This window comes from Acanthaster planci, linkage group LG12 (genome assembly GCF_054643075.1).
Source record: "Acanthaster planci isolate LZ-2023a linkage group LG12, COTS_SCS, whole genome shotgun sequence".
Lineage (NCBI taxonomy): Eukaryota > Metazoa > Echinodermata > Asteroidea > Valvatida > Acanthasteridae > Acanthaster > Acanthaster planci.
In genome coordinates, this window is record NC_141788.1 from 3,493,352 (window position 1) to 3,512,794 (window position 19,443).

Consider the following 19,443-nt stretch of genomic DNA (forward strand, 5'->3'; position numbering starts at 1 on the left):
ATTATTTCCGATTGTATGTCCACTTCTAGGCGAAAGGAACACTTTCAACCTGAAACAAATAACATTCATTACTTCAATGACTGGGTGTTTTAAAAAGCATAAACATTTCTTTCAAGAAAAAGTTAAAACTTTTTAAAAATCACATTGAAATTGAAAGTGTTAAAGATAGCCAAGGTTTTATTTATTTCTTGACGGGAAAGTTGCCCTACACATAAGAAGAGATAATTTTACAAATACTTGTTTTCGGCAACTTAAATACCTCCGAGATATTCAGCCGTGTTCCAATCTTTGAATTCCATCTCAATCTCAAAACCCCGCCCCCATTAAGGGACCTTTTCATCTGGGCAGAACCTACCGTATTTACCAGCCCCCAAATGGACCCTGATTTATTTTACTAAGACTAAACACAGATCTGTCATTTGTTTTGAATTAGAAAGAAATAGGTTAAGTTGGCTCGTTTGATACTCATTGTGAGTCTATATAATTAACGCGCTCACAAATGCCATTTTCGTTTTTGTGTTTATAAAATGTTGCGTCCTCATATCGTTAGCTGTTTCAGGTGTAGAACACACAATGCATTTTTGTTAGCCGTGCACATATTGAACCAGAATTTTGAATAATACATATGTGAATTTAAATCATTTATTGATTATTTTAACAATAAATAAAATAATTAATTATCAAATAGAATTCTTAAACAATTGTATTTTTCGTACCGTTACTGAAATTGCGTTTTAATGAAAGGAGTGAAATGTCAAAATAATATATCTGACAACCTCTAATCTAGATATGACGGGGAAAAATCACATGTATTTTGCATTATCGATTACTTTTGCGAATTTATTATATCTTTGATCTTCATTATTGCGCGCGTAATATGCACGTTCGCACAGCGCCAGCGCCGTGCGTGCTTTATGATTCGCTGGTACCCATCAATAGCTTTCACAATGTAAGAAACGTTTGATGTGAAAGAGGAATACCGTTGTGCCGGTTGGGCGCGGGAACCATCGAAAACCGGTTGCAAGATTCTTCAATTAAATGGCGAAAAATGGCGTGGCAACCTCAACAAGCCGGACTGTCGCAAATTTTACAACTCCTGAAAGAATCTCAAAGCCCAGACACAGAAATTCAACGAGCTGTTCAACAAGTATCCTTTTCTTATAGTGGTGTTATTTTTGTAGAGTTTGGAGGAAACCTTTGACGCCTATTTTGGGGGTCTTTTGAGGTGACAAGAAATGTATCGCCACACGCATGGCGTGATGATACACGTGTTGAACGAGTTCAGGTGTTGTATGCGTACAGCTTAATGTCAGTGAACATGGTGGAACTGGAAGTCCACCGAATAGCGTGTGGATATTGTAGGTCTATCATCAATGCGTTTTTAACTTTCACATCTTTAAATTGCGCTCAACATTATTAATCTTTGCTGTTTGGCTTTCTAATAAGTTGTTTTGAAATGCCTATCATTTATGTTTGGCATGTTTGGTGATGTAGGCGTAGCTCTACTATGGAGTGCTAGTAGTAGTAGTAGGCTAGGGGTTAGCCCCACTAGTGTGGCACGGACTCTCACTCCCGATCCATCCTTAGCCACACATCCGTATGCGCAATTTCGTGTCGGCGTACTGAACATTTTCGGCGCACCCACTTATCATTGTGGGTGCAATTTCTTTTGCACACGAACATGATTCTTGACCTTTCCGTTTTTTGAAAACATTATGTCCAGGTTGCCCTGGACATAATGTTAGGCCTACCTTAGTCCAAGTAACTTGGACACTAAGCCCCCCTCCCAAATTCTCTGGTTTTTGGTCACCGTGTGTGTCGCTGTAGACCTGCGCATCGACAAAGTAAAGAATTTTTTTATTTTGCATAAAACGATTCCCAAACTTGCCAAAAGCCGCCAAACTTACTTAAGCGGCTGCCGCATAATTTTAACACGTTTTTGATGGTGGGATTGAGAACATGTATAGTAAAGGAATCCCCCTAGGCCTTCACACATTTTAGTTGGGCACTCTTATCAGATGACATCATTCATGTATCTTTACACAAAGGCGGTGTCTGCGGCTGGTTGGCTGCGGCTTGATATCATGTATGATTCTATGGAAACTAGCCGTGGATGCTGCCAAATACTCGGTGTAATTTCCGGCCGCAGCCAATTGATTCGGGCCTGGGCCCACATACGTCTGTGAACCAGACGAACGAAGTGGTCTTGCATCCTGCCTAAGTATACAAATTGAAAACGCTTTTGAACAACAAACCATGAGGGGCCAGTCTATTTCAGTGTCGGTAGACATGGTAGGCAGTGGCGGTATACATACATGCATACATATGCAGTGCATGCAGTGGCAATGGACATGCATCGCGTTATGACAACCATACATGTACCAACTCGTGCATCGTTGATCGTCACTTGCCAAGAACAAAGGTAGATTAGAGTGAGAGGAGATTTTATTTTCTGAGATGAATTTTTCCCCCAATATGTTAAATGCAGCTTGTTTCTTATAAGCTAAAACAGAAAACAATGTGCACAGTATATCATTTACCTCATGAGAAGTTTATTTTCATTTTGACTCGGGAGCTGAACTGTTTTCATTTATTTTTTATAGGCTATTTGACGTGCAACTCTAAGCTTAGGAAAACAATGTGCAAAGAATGTCAAATGCTGCTACTTCATGAAAATTTCATTTAAAACTGGAAACTGGAGCTGAACGTTCATTTTTCACAGATGATTTTTCCATGGTTGTGCAGTTTTACTGTATTTTAATTGAACAAAAACTTGTACTTTCTTTTGTGAATATTTCCGAAAGTAAAGCAAATATGGAAATGAAACTTGCATGAATCGAAAGAGGAGAAAAGCTCAATCTTGCCAAGAATAGAAGCATTTTGTTTGAGTGAGATGACTGAAACCATTGCCTCTTGTCATATTTTATGGTCTTTATTAATTCAAAGTTGTTAATTCACACTTCTTGTAGTAACAAAACCATGCGCTCTAAAGTATATATGCATGTACATCACTTCTAAGGGGAAAAAACGCGTCACCACACCATTTTGGACAAAGCCCATGACCTGAAACCGGGGTCTTTTTTTTTGGGCCTAAATTGCCTTTTTTTAACATTTGGACATGGTCGGGCGAGAGTAGGGTCCAAGTACCTTTTGTAGGCTTTTGCTTCCATTAATTCTTTTCACTCAAAATAGCTTGTATCCCGAGTCAAAATCCTCCGAATTCACCTCTAAAACTGTCCTTAATATGTCTAATGCACCCGTCTATGGATCGAGTGAGAATTGGAGATTCCAATAATGACAATACAGTTTACTCATATGTGGGAAGAAAAGAGAAATTTCCCCTTCAAATTTGAAACGCTCTTGTCGACGAGTTCGATGTGTATTTGACTATTTTATACAGGTGATGTTGAAGCTGTTTTGCGTGTGAATATTCAGGGTACAATGCATAACCATTCAGAAATACTGATAAACCATGGAGAAATATCAGGAGATTTGTTTTGATGTTTTGACACGTTCAAGCTCCAGTTTTGTAAATGACGGTTTGTAAATGACCTCTTGCCAAGGGACATTCACGGAAAGCTACTTGTGAAAGCTCTGAATATGTTTGTGAACTTACTACGTTTTTGAAGAATCAGATATTTTTTTTAAGAATCTCACCTCAGAAACTGATGTTTGAGCCCATGACCAAAGTACAGCAGACTGGATGGCAGTGTCTTTTGCCACCACATGTATGGATGTAATCTTACCCAAGCTCTTTCTTATTACAGTTATGTCAAAACTCTAATTCCCTAGTGTTTTTATTTTTCCTTTTTTGCTCTTTGGGAAATTTTTGTTACGCAGAGGCACTCGTGACCATTTAGCTCACAATAAATGCCCTCTATACATGTGTGGCTGCATCAGCCATGTCGAGTTGACTGACCATATGCCTCGGAAGAAACAGCCATGCATGTTTGTATTGAGTATGGAGCATGTATGGAGTACTGCTGTATGTCATGTATGAACACTGCTACTGTTTTTCAAAATCAGAAAACACTCGGGATGCATGCGTCTTTAGAGAGCGCAGTGATTAGGAGCTAATTACTGGAGTAATGAAAGACAGAGTGGATATGACAATTTAGAGACTGAAATTTCCTAAAACTGAAAATCGGGGCATTGCAGCTTTGGCGTATTAATTAATAAAAGACTTGTGTAGGTGAAGCCGTATGAGTAATATGCCAGGCACTTATAGTGCTTTGCAGAAAAAATGGGCCTGTCCAGTTTTTTGGGGCCTGTAGGTGTGGGGCCAAGGCTGTGGAGGTAGTCCAGGAGACTGGCTGTAGTCTGGGCTAATCTGGGCAGATTAACCTGATGTGCCAGGTCAATACAGGTCGACCGTTGCGGTAAGGTAGGCCTCGTTCCACAAGATACGACCGGACTTTAATGGCCGTGTGTATGAATCAACTTACTGTTGGGAATTACCCAAATGACAAACGTACGGAACGCAGAGGAATGGCTATGATGTTTTCTTTCCTCGTGTCTGTTGGGATGAAACAAATGGAAAGGAAGCAACAAGGAAATCACTTTTTGTCAGGTGATGCTACTGTGAAGATTGCAAACATATGAGACACAAATATCTGCCTCGGTTGCAGTCGCTTCTTTCTGTCATGTGCAGTTAATAGTCCAGGGCCCATAGCTGCCTCATTAACGTGCTGTTGGTTTCTTGAGTGATTGTTTTGCATGATGCTGAGAAGCCCGGATAGGCAGTGCTTTTCACGGGTGTGCAGGTTATTTCCAGTGGTAACCACAACTTTCTCGACCAATCATTATTGTGACAAGATCTCACAGAATGCGTTTCCTTATGTCATATTTTTTCTGAAAACTTCTGTTTAAATTTGCGCTAGAAAGAGCATGTTATTGTTTGTTGTCACGTATTACCCATTTTGGCAGCCCGGTGAAAATATGGGAAAACCGTTGAGGATTTTCATTAATTTACTTGCTGTAGAATTCTCCTAGAAGACCTTTTACTCAGAAGTTGCTGAGGCGACTTGTAACTAATTTGTTAGGTCAGGCCAATATGTAAATGTATGTGCATGATAGGTTAAACTATACTGACTCAATTTGTCAGACGAGAAAATAGAGAAAAAAAGGCTTAGTTAAGTCTGAAATGACTTCTGTAAAAAAAGGAAAGTCACTGGATTGTTTATTTTTTTTTAAGCGAGTTTCACTTTCACAATGGATGCTCTGAAATTTACAATTTCTGTTGGAGTTTCTTTAACTTGTTTCCCAGAAACTTGAACAACTGAACCAGTTTCCTGACTTCAACAATTATCTGATTTATGTGCTGACAAAATTAAAAACAGAAGGTAAGTTTGTGATGAAAATCAACGTGGATATGATATTGATTTATCGTTCATCTTATCAATTGCCCAAATTGTATGAAGTGCTTCAAGGATTAACCGTGTGAAACCATGTACCATGTGGAATTTTTCTGATAGGCAAGCATTGGAGAACATTTGAGCACTTAGAATTTTTGGCGTGTCATGTTGCTTGCATGAAATGTGGTTTGTCAAAACTTCTAAATAATTCTATTTTAAGCAACATACCACGCAGAGAACACGACAGTTTGCTCAGTTGTATCATGTGACCTCAGCTAGTATCTATTATTTGAATATTTAACATTTGATTGATCATCGAAAAGTCAAATATTTATTTTCTAAATCGACTATTGGGAGATGAAAATCGAAATGTATTCTAACAGCATACAATATATATTATAGATTTATTTATAGACATTTTTTTTTTCTGTGCTGCTTTGGGTTCCATGGTAGCAGGTCACGTCATCTTTCTGAAATGTAGATAAAATGCTGAATCATGTTGTATTTGGTCTGAAAGCAAGTTTGGACATGGTTTGGTGGATTTTTCATGACACAAGTTCTCCTTAATATAAATATGGAAAAAAGTGCAGCAGATGTCAACTTTGGCAGACTTTTCCTGGCGTGTTGAGTGGTGCGAAAGATTACATTACTTTCACATCTGCGCATGAACGGAGCCTAAATATTCCATAATTGCCGCATTTGTAAGCTGGCTGTTTCAGTTTCACATTTTACAGTAGCTGTTCCTGATAACTATGTGAATTTTTTTATACGTAAAGTAGCACGGACACGATGGATGCCACTCGTAGAGCCTGTTTGGTGGTACTGTGATGTATTAACCATGCTTGCACTAAGTGTTTTCTGGAAACTCGGTTGGGCCAGCCTAATTTGCCAGAAATGCAGGCTGCTCTAATTAATCCCAAAACTCTGTTTCCGGTGATGATAAACATCTAACCTTGGACACGGGTATTGGATCCACCCAAGAAAAGTCCCTACTGATTTGCCAGGATGATTTACGCATAGTTTTGCCACTAGTCAGAGTCAGTCTTGTACCATGAGGAAATGGACGCATTGACTAATTTTCCCGGTGGCGCAAGGTTACGTATTATGAGGAGAGATTTTTTTTTTAAGTCTCATTGCCTGGGATTAAGTTGGAAACAAATTCACCTAATTTACATGGGAATCCAATGATTTGCAAGACTGATGTGGCAAAACAAATGTGAAAAATTCATCGGTTTGAAAAATTCTTGGTCCCAATGAACCACTTGTAATAATAACATTTTCTCTGATTGACAAAGTATGTTGGTATGAAATGTGTGAAGTGTTGCAAGTATTTTTTGAAGATCTATGCGTTGTCCTTGGATACTGTTGTAATTTCCTTCGGATAAAATGGAATCCTTTCCCCCTTACAGAACGTTGCCAGATCACAGGTTACACATTACACAACTACAACACCCCTTCCTTGTACTCTTATGAGGAGGATGGTGTCAGCCGAAATTTGTGTTTGTTATGAAAATAAGTGTTGTTCGGCCTGAAAGTGCAGAAACCCAGAGGGTTTCCAAGTCTGGGCATTGCTCAAAACCATTTCCCCGGCTGTACCTCCTCGGTGCAGCTCGTAAAGAGATGGCATCAGGAAATGTTTCCAAATTGAATTTCCAAGTCGGATTTCCCTCCAATCCTCTAGGGGGTGAGGAATCATAATACAGCGATATGGGTCACCGCTGTTACTGGAGAGCTTAAACTGCAGACGAGTGGCTTGTCATGAATAGGGGGGACGGGGGGATCTCTGCTTTTCCTGACTGGGACAGCCAGAAATAAACGCTGTCAAAAAATGAGTTTTCAAATGCTGTTTACAAGGCCAAACTTTCCAGTAAGCGCCTGTCTTCCTTATACGTTGTGCAGTGTTTGCTTGGTTTTTTTTTTCTCCATGGCTGTTGACATTAATTTGCTTGTGAGATGTTTGCGTGACTTAACGGCATTTTTTTCACGTGGCTTCTGGAATGGTTTTGTTTTTTTAAAAATTTTTGTTCAGTTGATCGTTCAAACAGTGAATATAAAGGTGGCATGCCAGTGTTATTTCTTTGAACACTCGTATAGAAGATTTTCAGTTACGGGATTTTTTACAGTCAGTGTTCCGTTTGCACAGATGTGTGCAGAAACTCGTGCCTTTGAAGTCTCTCAACTTCCTAGCATACATGAAATTGCCAGTACAAATGCGCAGGCTACCCTGGTTAAACAAAACGAAATAAATCAAAATTTTTGTAATGGAATTATTACATTGAGACCATAAGAGAAACATTGCAACTGATATTTTGGTTTGATGTGCTCAATATCGAACAAGTAGCTCTAAGTTTAAGTGGCCTTAAAGTTAAACTGCTTTTGTATCCTGGGAAAATGTTAAACTCTCGGCACATATTAATATTGTTTGATTTTGTCCAAAGCAAAATACTATTATGTAAACAGTACAGGTTTATCTTGGACTTGAAATGGTGGTTGTAATTGAGATACAGGGTATTTTGTACTTGCCCACTGTTTTGGAAAGAACAAAAAGATTTATGAGGTACTAACATTGAATATGTAATTGACGGTGTTCTTCCATACACTCCCTTGCACTATCAACACATGCGAATTAATATTCTGTAACTTGCCTTTGTCCAAACCTAACGTATTCCATGCATGTGCAGTACGCATGTACATGTGCAGTACGCATGTACATGTGCAGTACGCATGTACATGTGCAGTACGCATGTACATGTGCAGTACGCATGTACATGTGCAGTACGCATGTACATGTGCAGTACGCATGTACATGTGCAGTACGCATGTACATGTGCAGTACGCATGTACATGTGCAGTACGCATGTACATGTGCAGTACGCATGTACATGTGCAGTACGCATGTACATGTGCAGTACGCATGTACATGTGCAGTACGCATGTACATGTGCAGTACGCATGTACATGTGCAGTACGCATGTACATGTGCAGTACGCATGTACATGTGCAGTACGCATGTACATGTGCAGTATTGTGACATAATCCCCAAAGCACCAGGTGACATGCATGGCTTGAGAAGTCTCTCATTGGAGTGCACTGTGTCAATGAGTGGATTGCTTTCTGCATGGGGATTCTCATTATCATTGCATGTATTATGCAGATTTGGCATGAGTGGTACCTAGGATGCACATAGGGGGTTGTATAAGTGCCCAGTATGAATGGATCAATAGACCACTGGGGTTATGACACAGGCTGTCCCAATGTACATGTATGTGCACAGTACTCAATGACGGCACTGTGAAAGACTTCAGACAGTCATGAATTCATGCACTAGAACAGCCTACATATAATTTTTTCTGACAAAGTGCACAGGTAAACTGACAAGGGGTTAACGTATTATGAAGATGAAGAAAAGCCATCCAAATTGAACCAATAAATTCCTTTTTCCATCAGTTAATTTTTTTTTTAGTCAGGGTTTGCAAACTGAATTTGATTTTTTTTACTTCAACATTTAGTGAAGCAATTTTTCAAATTATTCTAATGATATAAAATCATGACAAATACAGATATCCTGATGTACCAGTAATTTACGGGATGCTTATTGCATGGGTGTGATATTTCAGGATTTATTTCGCCATGATTTTCGAGATAGCAGGATTTTTCAAATAATCTCTTAAAATCTGGAAAATCCTGAGTTTAGCTAAAGTGTTGGCATAACAGTTGATATAGATCACAAGACGTGGGTACCAAGGGGTGGCCTTAAGCAAACATTGACCTCACACTGCTGTAGGGCCATGATCAAACCTGATGATTGTTTCATGGATATTTCAGTTTCCTCCAGTCTCAAATTGTTCTAAAAATAAAAATTGTCACAAAGAAATCTTAAGGCTGTGCCGAATATTCGATCGATTATCAAATATTAGAATGTTGTTTTTTGAATTTGAATATTCGAGTGCAAAATTCATAAAAAGGAAGGGAGAATTTTGTTATGTAAGAAAAGTTGCACTGTGGAGGCTTGTTCCAAGCAGATTCAAATGAAAAGCAACAGACAATGATTCAAAAAGTACATTATTCATTACAAATTTTAAAAAGAATATACATTATCAACAGGACAAGAAGTCCTGTTTGTCTCTTAAATCTTGCTAAATTGTGGCTGGAGATACTCGTGGTTGTTCCTCAACAATCTGTCGGTTGTTACGCGCAAATATTCGGATATTCGATTGAATTGAGGGTCGAATATTCAAATAGTGAGTTATTCAAATTGACTGAGCCATGACAAATATATCCCAATGTACCAGTAATTTACTTCTTGGGATGGTGTGCATTTTATGCAAAATTGCACACCTGATTAAAGTGAAAGAAATTTCCCCCATACTTGTCAAGCAGACGACTCTGTGAAGATAAAGCAGTTTAATTTTTATACTGTCTCAGGGATTGAGATGTTACCAAAGGTGTGTACAAACTAGGAAGGAGACAAAAATAAGAAGGAATATTGAACTTTTGTCTCTCAGAGGTTCTGGTTCATGAAAGTTATGTGCACCAAAAACAAAAACAACAAATACAAAACTTGAAAACAACAAAAGAAGGGGAAATGTATGTACATGTAATTCTTGAACGTACAGTAGTTTTCCAAACTCCGTGCATAGTTTGGCCGAAATGTAGTCTAGGCTGGTTCTCATCTCACAAGCAACTGAACATACTCCTTTTATTCCGACTGTTGTCTTATCCCAGATGAGCCGACCCGGTCTCTCAGCGGTCTCATCCTCAAGAACAATGTCAAGGCACACTTCCACAGCTTCCCGCCGGCCGTCACCGAGTTCATCAAGTCGGAGTGCCTGGAGAACGTGGGCGACCCCTCCCCCTTGATCCGGGCCACCATTGGCATCCTCATCACCACCATCGCCACCAAGGGCGAGCTAAAGAACTGGCCCCTGCTGCTGCCCACTCTCTGCAATCTGCTGGATTCGGGTGATTATAACACCTGTGAGGTGAGTGGCTCTCTCGTTTCAACTGTCTAAGGAATGAACAAATGCAAAAACTTGCTGCAAACCACCTGCTGACTGCAGTGGACTGAAATGATACAAATTAAAGAAGATGCTCTTCCGTCTCAGCAGAACCCTCATACTTCAACGGCTTTTTCCAAGAATAATTTCTGGAATAAAGTATACCAGACTGTGTGTTTGCTTGTTTATTTTTGTCTCCCCAGAAATTAATTTTTGAATGCCTGGCGAAAGTTGTGTATCAGCAAGAGTTTATTGGAATATTGTCTTGTTTACATTTACATTCGCATGCATTTGGTTCCCGCTCCCATTAGCTTCAGTTTAACTGGTCCCCTTATTTGACTCCGTTTCTTGTACCCCGTATTTACTTTCAAGCATTCAGATTTTTCGCTTGTGCCTATTTCTAACCTGTAAATTCAGTTGTGTCCACATGTTGATATGCATAAGATGAGATTGAAGAGAAAGGTGTTTGTTGAATTTGACAATTCAGAACCGGATGGGTGTGAAATGGGTTTTCCACAATTATATGCGATGTCTTCTCAGGTGGACTTTAAATGTACATGTGTATGTAGTCTGCTTGTGCTATTTTTAGTGTAATTGCATTAAAACAAGGCAATTGAAAAGGGCATATGCAGAATACATGGGAGAAGTCCCAGCCTTCCCCCCCCACAATCCAGCTCTAAGTGTGCCGAGTGTGCCGTCCTATCCATCAAGGATATGGGTTCAATTACTTAGACACGACAGCTAGCGCGTTGTAATCATGAATCCAGCCCGACTTATTCCCTGGGTTCCTCTTTTTTTTTGGGGTGCTTCGGGGCAAGGCGCAAGCTGTGCCCAACACCCGGATGCCCGTTTGCGGAATGAGATGATTTATCTCTTTTGTATCGCAGCATCGCCGAGCGGAAGCACAATTAAGATCAGGTGTCAACTTGTGGAGTAGACGCGCGAGTGCCGTATATAAGGCCATGATGATTATGTGCACGTTAAATGTTCTTGGGAGCAGCTCTTTGCAGAAAAGGAAGATTACATCTAGTTTTGTTTTTTTTCGAATGCCGCACATAATTTTTTGTCCACCATGCATACATGATGTGTATGCCCATTTACATACACACATGTAGCTGTACATGTACGTGCATGCATTTCTCATCGTGTGGTGCTCTGCATATTTTACCTGTGGTAGTGTGTTGTTACAGATTGTTGCACAGCCGACGATGAAGTTTTTGGGTTATGCTTCAGTTGAAATAACAGAAATTTAAAAATAATACGTGTACATTTATTTCCAGTAACGTCACGCGCACTCTGTATATGTATGTATGTGAAACAAAAAATTTCTTTGCATTTAAACATGCACATGTACCGTGCGATTATTTTACTTTACAGACTTAGAAGCTTACCACTTTTAATGTGACTGAAGGTGTGAAAAATATCACTCTTATTTATTAAAGTAGAATTTCCAAAGGGATCGGGAAACTCGCCACTGCCAGACTCTTTTAATGCCTGTTTGGATGCCACTTAAGCACGTACATGTACATTGTGTGCTCTTGTTGGGCGCATTCATCCTGTGCATTGATAATTGGGTTGGTAATTATGCATGAAATAATGATTGGATTTCCAGATTACTCGTGGAGTGTTACACATGTACGCATATCCTTTGTAGTAAGGACCAGGATAAGGGGGAAATGTATGTTAATGTGTACATGTGCACAATACAGTGTGAATGACACAGACTCAAGTTTCAAGCAGCCATGCGTGGCTTTCACAAACGGCACTGTATGAATTTGCATATCGCGTGTGGAACGACATCACTCGTTACAACAGCACGCTACATGTTGCGCTGCCTGTAATTGAATCAAGGAAAGACTTTTTAATTGGTTTGTGAAAATTTTGCCGGTTAATTATGCAGGCGGTGCTCGTTCGGAAGCTGTACATGTGTACGATAGCGGAGCATGCTGTTCTTTTTGGGGGGGGTTTCAGAAACAAAATGTTAAAGTGCACGTTTTGGGCAGTGAAGATACTGCTTTATCTGAAATAAAATGAAAGCTTAAACAAATGGTTTTTCGTTAAAGGTCTGCAAAAGTAATCTGAAGAACATGAACAAGTATGCACCTGCCTGCCGTTGTACATTGGTTGTTCCGCAGGGTTTAAAGTAAATGAGCAAATTAATTTTCAAAACTTCAAGTATGTGACAATCACCTTTCCTTCTCTTGCGAATGAAAGACCAGAGTAGTGAGGCACGCCTTTGGTAGTAGGTATCCAAAGTACGTTGAACTCCTTCCATCTGTCTGTGCCTGCGTGCATGTACATGTGCATGCATGTGTTCTGCATCCTGTAAAGTAAGGGATCATGTTTGATTGGCACGGCTTACTCTCACACAGGTGCAGTTTTCTCCCAGCTTGAACTTGTCGAAATGTCACATCCTGCACATCCTGTCTGTGCACCTGCTACAGCGCTAGGGCATAATGCAGGTTTCTTGGAATCCGTAATGACATGTACATGTACCTGGACATGGACACTCGCCTTCGGGCACAGGCACTGTGCACAGGCTGGGCTCTACATGTACAGTAGTTGTACACACTATGTATATGTGCCTGCAGAGGCTTTGTCTAACAAACTAGATGCACACAGTAACCCCCAAGGCTGAATCTAGCTTTCAAAAGCCATGTACATGTATTAGTATCAAAGGATTCCTTCTGGTTGTTCTTTTTACCTGGACTGTTTGTGCAAACTGTGGTTTAGTCTTCCATCTTCGTCCTAGGCCTTTAGTTTTGTGAATTTAGTTGTCCCAAGATAAATGAATTGTAATCTCGTTCTCTACTACATGCACAGATATAATTAATTGTGTAAGGTTGATCAGGTATTTCTGTGGTTATATTTTTTTTACTTTGAGGGAGGATCAGTTGGTTAGGGGAATAAGGGGTAGAAAGAAATTGCTTGCTTGCCCCTAGGAAATCATCAGTCTTTATTTTTCTGTTAAAAGAAAGTTTTTTTATTCCGTTGGAGCCAAAAGTACACGTAAGTTCTGGCCGAAAATGAGAAGCATAGAATTAACTACGGATGCCGTAATGCAAGGCCACGGATGTCGGTATTCTAAGCCGGTTGAATGTTTGTGATTCTGGGGTCGGATGAAAATGAAAAGGGGGAGACAAAAGCTGAGAGTTTGAAGAAAATGTTTTGAGCCTGGACACTGCTCACCTTACTGAATATTCTTGAATTTGTCGGAGCTGGGACTAATCGGGAACTGGAACATATCATGGGTCATTGCCCGGGAAGCAATCTTTGCTATAAAGTCAATGACTTGCTGTCACAAGGATGCCCATTAAATCAAGGTGACGCTTAATTTCATTGGCATCATTAGGGCAGTGGTGAAATTCGTGTGTCACCTTGATGAAGTACCGGTATGTGCAATTACAGGTATGCAGGAAGTTGGCCTCGATGGACCGAACAAATTTTTCTGTGGACGGACAAGTAGTTAGCTTTTGCATTTCTCGGCACCAAGCCATCATCATCAGTTGTAATTTGGTGTTTGGAAACAACCAATTTTGCAGTGGATCAATGCGTAGAATTTCCTTAAAAGACCAGATGCTAAATCAGAAAATTTGTTAATTCTGTCCCTTTTTCCCGGTTATAGTGGGTAAAAAACAAAACACATGTAAATCCTTTGACCAGTAACAAGTAATTTGCGCAATTCACAATAGATTACCTCCAAGAGTTTGCAATGCATGGGCCAATCACAACCTGCGGAATCTGTTGACGCGCTCCAAATGGGCATTGGGTCAACAGATCTCGGGCATCGTGATTGGCCGATGCATTGCAAACTATTGTGAATCGCCCGTATTAAAGCTGGCGCATATGCGTATGCTTATTTACATGTGTACCAACGTCGGAATGAGCATGGTTTCCTGGTACTTTGCAGGGAGCATTTGGTGCTCTGCAGAAGATCTGCGAGGATTCCACGGAGATACTGGACAGTGATGCCCTGAACCGACCCCTCAATACCCTTATCCCAAAGTTCCTGCAATTCTTCAAACACGCAAATGCCAAGATCAGGTAAGTGGACAGTCAGATCCGCATGATTTATTCCATTTGCCGGTCGGCAAGGTAATGAGGTCATTTCAACGTGTAAGACACAGAGGTTTCTTCTTGTCAGGCTTTTGTCGTAGTGGTAGAAAACCCCTTCTAAGATTCGAAAGTGTGAGGGCCCTCTTTTGCTGTCCAAGCACATGTTGCAGTTGTAGACAGCTGGTTAGACAAGCTGAAAATGATTCACACTTGTGTGTGCATGCACGCACACGGACTAGTTTCCGAGTAGAGAACCTTGCCTCAGATGTTGGAGATTTTTTTTGACAGTTGAAAATCCTCCTGTCCAAGCACATGGTGCCTCAGACAGGAAAAAACCAAAGGATCGTCATGAAAACTTGTACGCGTACGGTACTCAGAGAAAAAAATATTCAGCCTGTAAAATGTGATGCCAAGTGCATACGCGTGCCTGCTTGGAGAGGGTGAATTGCAACTTGTGTTACAGTGATTATGCAGAGCCGAGCGGGATGTTTTCATGGACTTCTCCTAATGACAGCCCGTGATGACTGGAAGTGTTTGCAGTCGCACGTCAAGTTGACACGTCCTCATTCTTGCCTGCAAGGGTCAGTTGAGGAAACTGTGTCTTGGTTCATAATTGCCAGACTGGTTGGGGGAGGGGAGGGGATAACCTAATTTTAAATTTAGGTTAGTTTATGTTCAATTTCCCGCAATTTGATGTCTCTTTCTGACAACTTATGTGCAAGATTGCCTTATTTATCAACGTTTGAAGAATGTATTCAATGTTCATGGGCATTCTGTTCTAAAGAAGGTGTGTCTAAAAGTAACACTCTCTTGATTCCGAAGGCGCATACATTCATGCTTACTGTAACAAAATTTGTGACTTCTCAAGCCTTGTGGAAATCAGTTATATGTACATGTGTGTTAGACTGTTCATTAGCTGCATGTGCTGAATACAGCGCACTCAAAATCTTGCATTAGATGCGTGTGCTTTGGGAGGACTTTTGAGGTTAGAAACACTGAAGGTGTGAGCACTTTTGAAGGAGTGAGTATTTATGTACGGATTTCTACATTTTGTTTACCTGTGTGATTTATACTTTGTTTAAAGTCGCACTGATAATTATTTTTTGTGTCTTTATTGTGGTGATTTTGCACCATAGACTTGAATTGTTTTTCACAAAAGGGTTGACAATTTTCTGGGGTTGCAAAGCAGGGTATATTGCTTTTGAAATTGACCTGCCGAACGAGCATCAGCAGGGAACATGTGCAGTTTATAAATATCACATTACGTATTGTTGGTGTCCTGCTTTTGTGCTTGTCACATTTATGCATGAAGTGGCTCCATGGATGTTACGACCGGGACACAGGGTGTTTACAGGCTGCCCTTTTGAGTCCTGATTTGAAGTCCTTTTCTCCTTCCTTCACCCTCCCCTTCTCCGCAGATCCCATGCCATTGCCTGCGTAAATCAGTTCATCATCAGCAAGACCCAGGCGCTCATGTTACACATAGACCCTTTTGTCGAGGTGAGTACTAAACCCCTAGATTCCTCCCCCCCCTCCTCCCCCGGCATCCGGTATGATCTCTCCTCATTGTCGCGCCCCCGACTTGCAAATTGCGTTCTCTCTCCGGCGTGCATTGAATCTGGCACTTTCGGGGCTCAACTTGCTTTTGCACTTTGTTCTTCACCCACATTAGAATATTTTGACACCGTTTGATAATGCCAGGATCCTGTTTCCTTCTTCCAGCATACCTGTATCGCATCACACCGTACGTGCCACATTGATGTCTGCGTTCGCTCAAATTGTACTTCACAGACGTGCTTTTGCTTGTCCTTGACGTTTGATGAATTACCTTTCTTGTTGATACACTGCTGAGTTGTATATTTTAACATTTAAAAAAAAAAAAATTGTACAAGAAAGACAGACTCTTATAGATCAGGAAAATTTAGTGCTTCCCATCTGGAAAAAACTTGCTCTTACAAAACCTTGGAACATGACAAGGAAAGAAGATGAGACACTGACAGGTTACATTCCAACTGGCCTTTTCAACTTCTCTCTTTGTGTTTATTAATTTCCCGTAGAATCTGTTTGCTCTGTCACACGACGAGGATCCTGAAGTGCGTAAGCATGTCTGCCAAGCGCTGGTCATGCTCCTAGAAGTCCGGATAGACAAACTGCTGCCGCACATGAATAACATCATCGAGGTAAAAAAAAAAAACCACATTCCGCTTGGGGAAATAGTGACGAGACATGTTGATGATGTAGTCTCTCCCCTCCATCATTAATAGGCAGGTTTTTCTTGAGATTGTAGTGAGGTCTCTGTTTGCACGTCAGTTTGTTTGGTCTTACAATGCTGTGTGTCACTCGCTGTCTGATCAGCAAGTGTGAAACACAAAGGGAATGGTCAGTTTTTTTACCTGCTTCTCTGGTCCTTTTTTAAAATTTTGGATTGACAGGATCAACGGGGAATGAGTGGCCAAACATTTACAAAGGGATTTCATCTACCGATACGCTGTCAATATCAACACATTGAACTGTCTGCAGATCAGTGCCACCCTGGCAATGAACTGCGTAGAACAGAGAAACTTAACAAGCATATGTAGACATGACAAGCACAGAGTCCACCTCTCAATGACAGGGATGAACAGACCTTAAACTGAATAGTAGTCATAGTATTTACATGTGCATGTGTCATGTGTGTGGGATACAAAGCCATCGAGCCACAAACGGGGGGGGGGTGTTTCTGACTGTAGGCTGTCGCTTTGAATTACGCTGTTGCATGTATCACACAGCATGTACAGTATTCATGTTTGGGATCACTGCATGTAATGCGTGTATCTGGGTAACTGCTCTCAGTTTTCTGAGGGGACTTGCATTTCTGCATGATGGTATTTCAGAGAGCTGCACTGAAGGGGTTGGGCAATGGCTTTTCTCTCAGGTTTGCATCCTGCGTCAGGTTGTTCCCTTCTTCAGTGAACGGAACTTATTTGGCATCCTGGCATTGCCTGGGGTGTAGAATTTGTCCATTCTTTTCAAGACGGGGGGATGCTGTTTATAATCTTTTTTTTTCTTTCAGATTGCGAGTCCGACATTTGCTGAATAAAAACTTTTCCGATGAAGGGTTACATGTGAGCTTATTGCCATGTACTTACGATTGCAATAAATCACTAGGGGAAAGGAAATTTAGAACAGCAAAATACCAAACATTCCAGCAGTTGTTATATGCACAAATCATGGAACAGTTGGAGGTTGTCGACACAGAATGACATCACAGTCTTACTCATGAATATGAAAATCTGCATCAGCATAAGAATATACCTTTTAAAACAGCTAAATAAAAACCTGAAAGAGCCCCATGAAGAAAGAGGTTGTTTGAAACACAAAAGAACTTTTTCAAGGGTTGTCGAAAATGCTTGTCCTTGACCCTTTAATTTACTGCAGTGCTTGCCGTCAGTATAGGTCTGTTAGGCTCATCTTTGGCTATGTACGGTATGCCGGTGTGAAGCTTCTGAATAGCTCTGCTGTTGAAAGGCTGTCTTCCCATCATGTGTTGTATTCCCGGTCATGCGTTGAGAAGATTTCGGCCGTGGTTAAAAGTCAACATTGGGCACGTCAATGTTGGTTCTTGGTCCAAGAAGACACGAACGTTGTGGGGATTCAGAATGCAGTTGTGAGGAGGGGACCAAAAAATCATGGTCTGCCTAGGGAACTTTACTGGGATGTTGACAGACACTGAGAGTGGCTACTTACCATTATTTATAGATTTGTACATGTGCATGAACATGTATCTGTGATAGCATATTTCTTGAATTCCATATATAATGCGCTTGCCCAGGCAATCACTTGTCCACTTACACTTCTCAAATACCTTCAACAGAGCTCAGCACTGTGGCTATGTAATTTATGAATTGCATTTGATTTGGGGTACTGAATATTCATTTGGTGTGCTGTACAAGCACCAAAATTGGTCAGATTTTTTAAGAGCCAAGTTAGATTTCTGCCTTTATATTTCTTTAGTTTTGCATTCAACTTTTGACAAATCCGCCCTCTAGCCAAGCATGGCTGTTCCCAGCTGTCTTGCTGTATAGTCTCTGATGGACTCGCTTCTTTTTTTTCTGCACGTTACAGTACATCCTCCTGCGGACTCAAGATCAGGACGAGACGGTGGCCTTGGAGGCCTGCGAGTTCTGGCTGACGTTAGCCGAGCAGCCCATCTGCAGGGAAGTCTTGGCTGGGCATTTGAACAGGTAGTGCTGGCAGTCCTCTCTGACAGTTCATAAAAGTGGTCACTGATGCCTGAGTCGGGGACTTGATTTGTTTTATCCATCCCTCTTGTGCTTTGTTATTCACCAGAAATCATTTGCACTTGGTGGTAGTGTCTAGATTCTAAGTCCAGCATTTACCCATCGCTTTTTCCTTCGATTTCACAGAATGATGCCATAATCTCCTGATCATTTGTTTGAAGAAATGAAAACATTTGTAGCTGGCCTGTGCTGAGGTGGCCATCTTGATCTTTGTTTCTTTGAAGGCTCGTTCCTGTTCTGGTGCGTGGCATGAAGTACTCCGAGATTGACATCATCCTCCTGAAGGGCGACGTGGAAGAAGACGAGATGATACCCGACAACGAGCAGGACATCAAGCCAAGATTCCACAAGTCCAAGACTCATGCGCAGCAGCACTCGGTGGAGGAAGACGACGACAGGGCAGACGTGAGTGGCAAGGGCTGGACGGTCAGAGGGAATGTCGGTGGAGGGCTCACAGAGAAGGGTTGTGAAGGAGGGGGGAAGGGACGGAGCAAGGAAAGGCCAGAGTTGATGGCAAGCTAAGACAGGGTTCTCACCGTCGTGGAAAAAATTGAAAAATCTTGGGGAAGGGGGGAAGTTGTCCTGGAGAGTCATGGAGAGTTTGAGGAAAAATAGTTTGCCTGGAATCTTTTCATCGGGGAAAAAAAGGAGAAATCAGTATCACCACGGGGTTATTATTGATGTGCAACTATTTATGTGTTAACAGAATAATGATAAACTTTTAATACAGGCGATATCCTTGTCAGTCTGGAGTAG

The 19,443-nt window shown here is 41.0% G+C and overlaps 1 protein-coding gene across 1 annotated transcript in view; it reads left to right on the forward strand.

The window, feature by feature from the left end:
- The first annotated feature begins 1,011 nt into the window (after positions 1-1,011).
- The window catches only part of LOC110977395 (transportin-1-like), a 34,834-nt gene continuing 16,402 nt past the window's right edge, over positions 1,012-19,443 (forward strand). The window contains exons 1-8 of the mRNA XM_022231470.2: positions 1,012-1,147; positions 5,267-5,342; positions 10,080-10,336; positions 14,262-14,395; positions 15,826-15,907; positions 16,465-16,587; positions 18,512-18,630; positions 18,912-19,092. Coding sequence (XP_022087162.1) covers positions 1,049-1,147; positions 5,267-5,342; positions 10,080-10,336; positions 14,262-14,395; positions 15,826-15,907; positions 16,465-16,587; positions 18,512-18,630; positions 18,912-19,092 — 1,071 coding nt within the window. The 5' untranslated portion in view covers positions 1,012-1,048. The remainder of the gene's footprint in view (positions 1,148-5,266; positions 5,343-10,079; positions 10,337-14,261; positions 14,396-15,825; positions 15,908-16,464; positions 16,588-18,511; positions 18,631-18,911; positions 19,093-19,443) is intronic.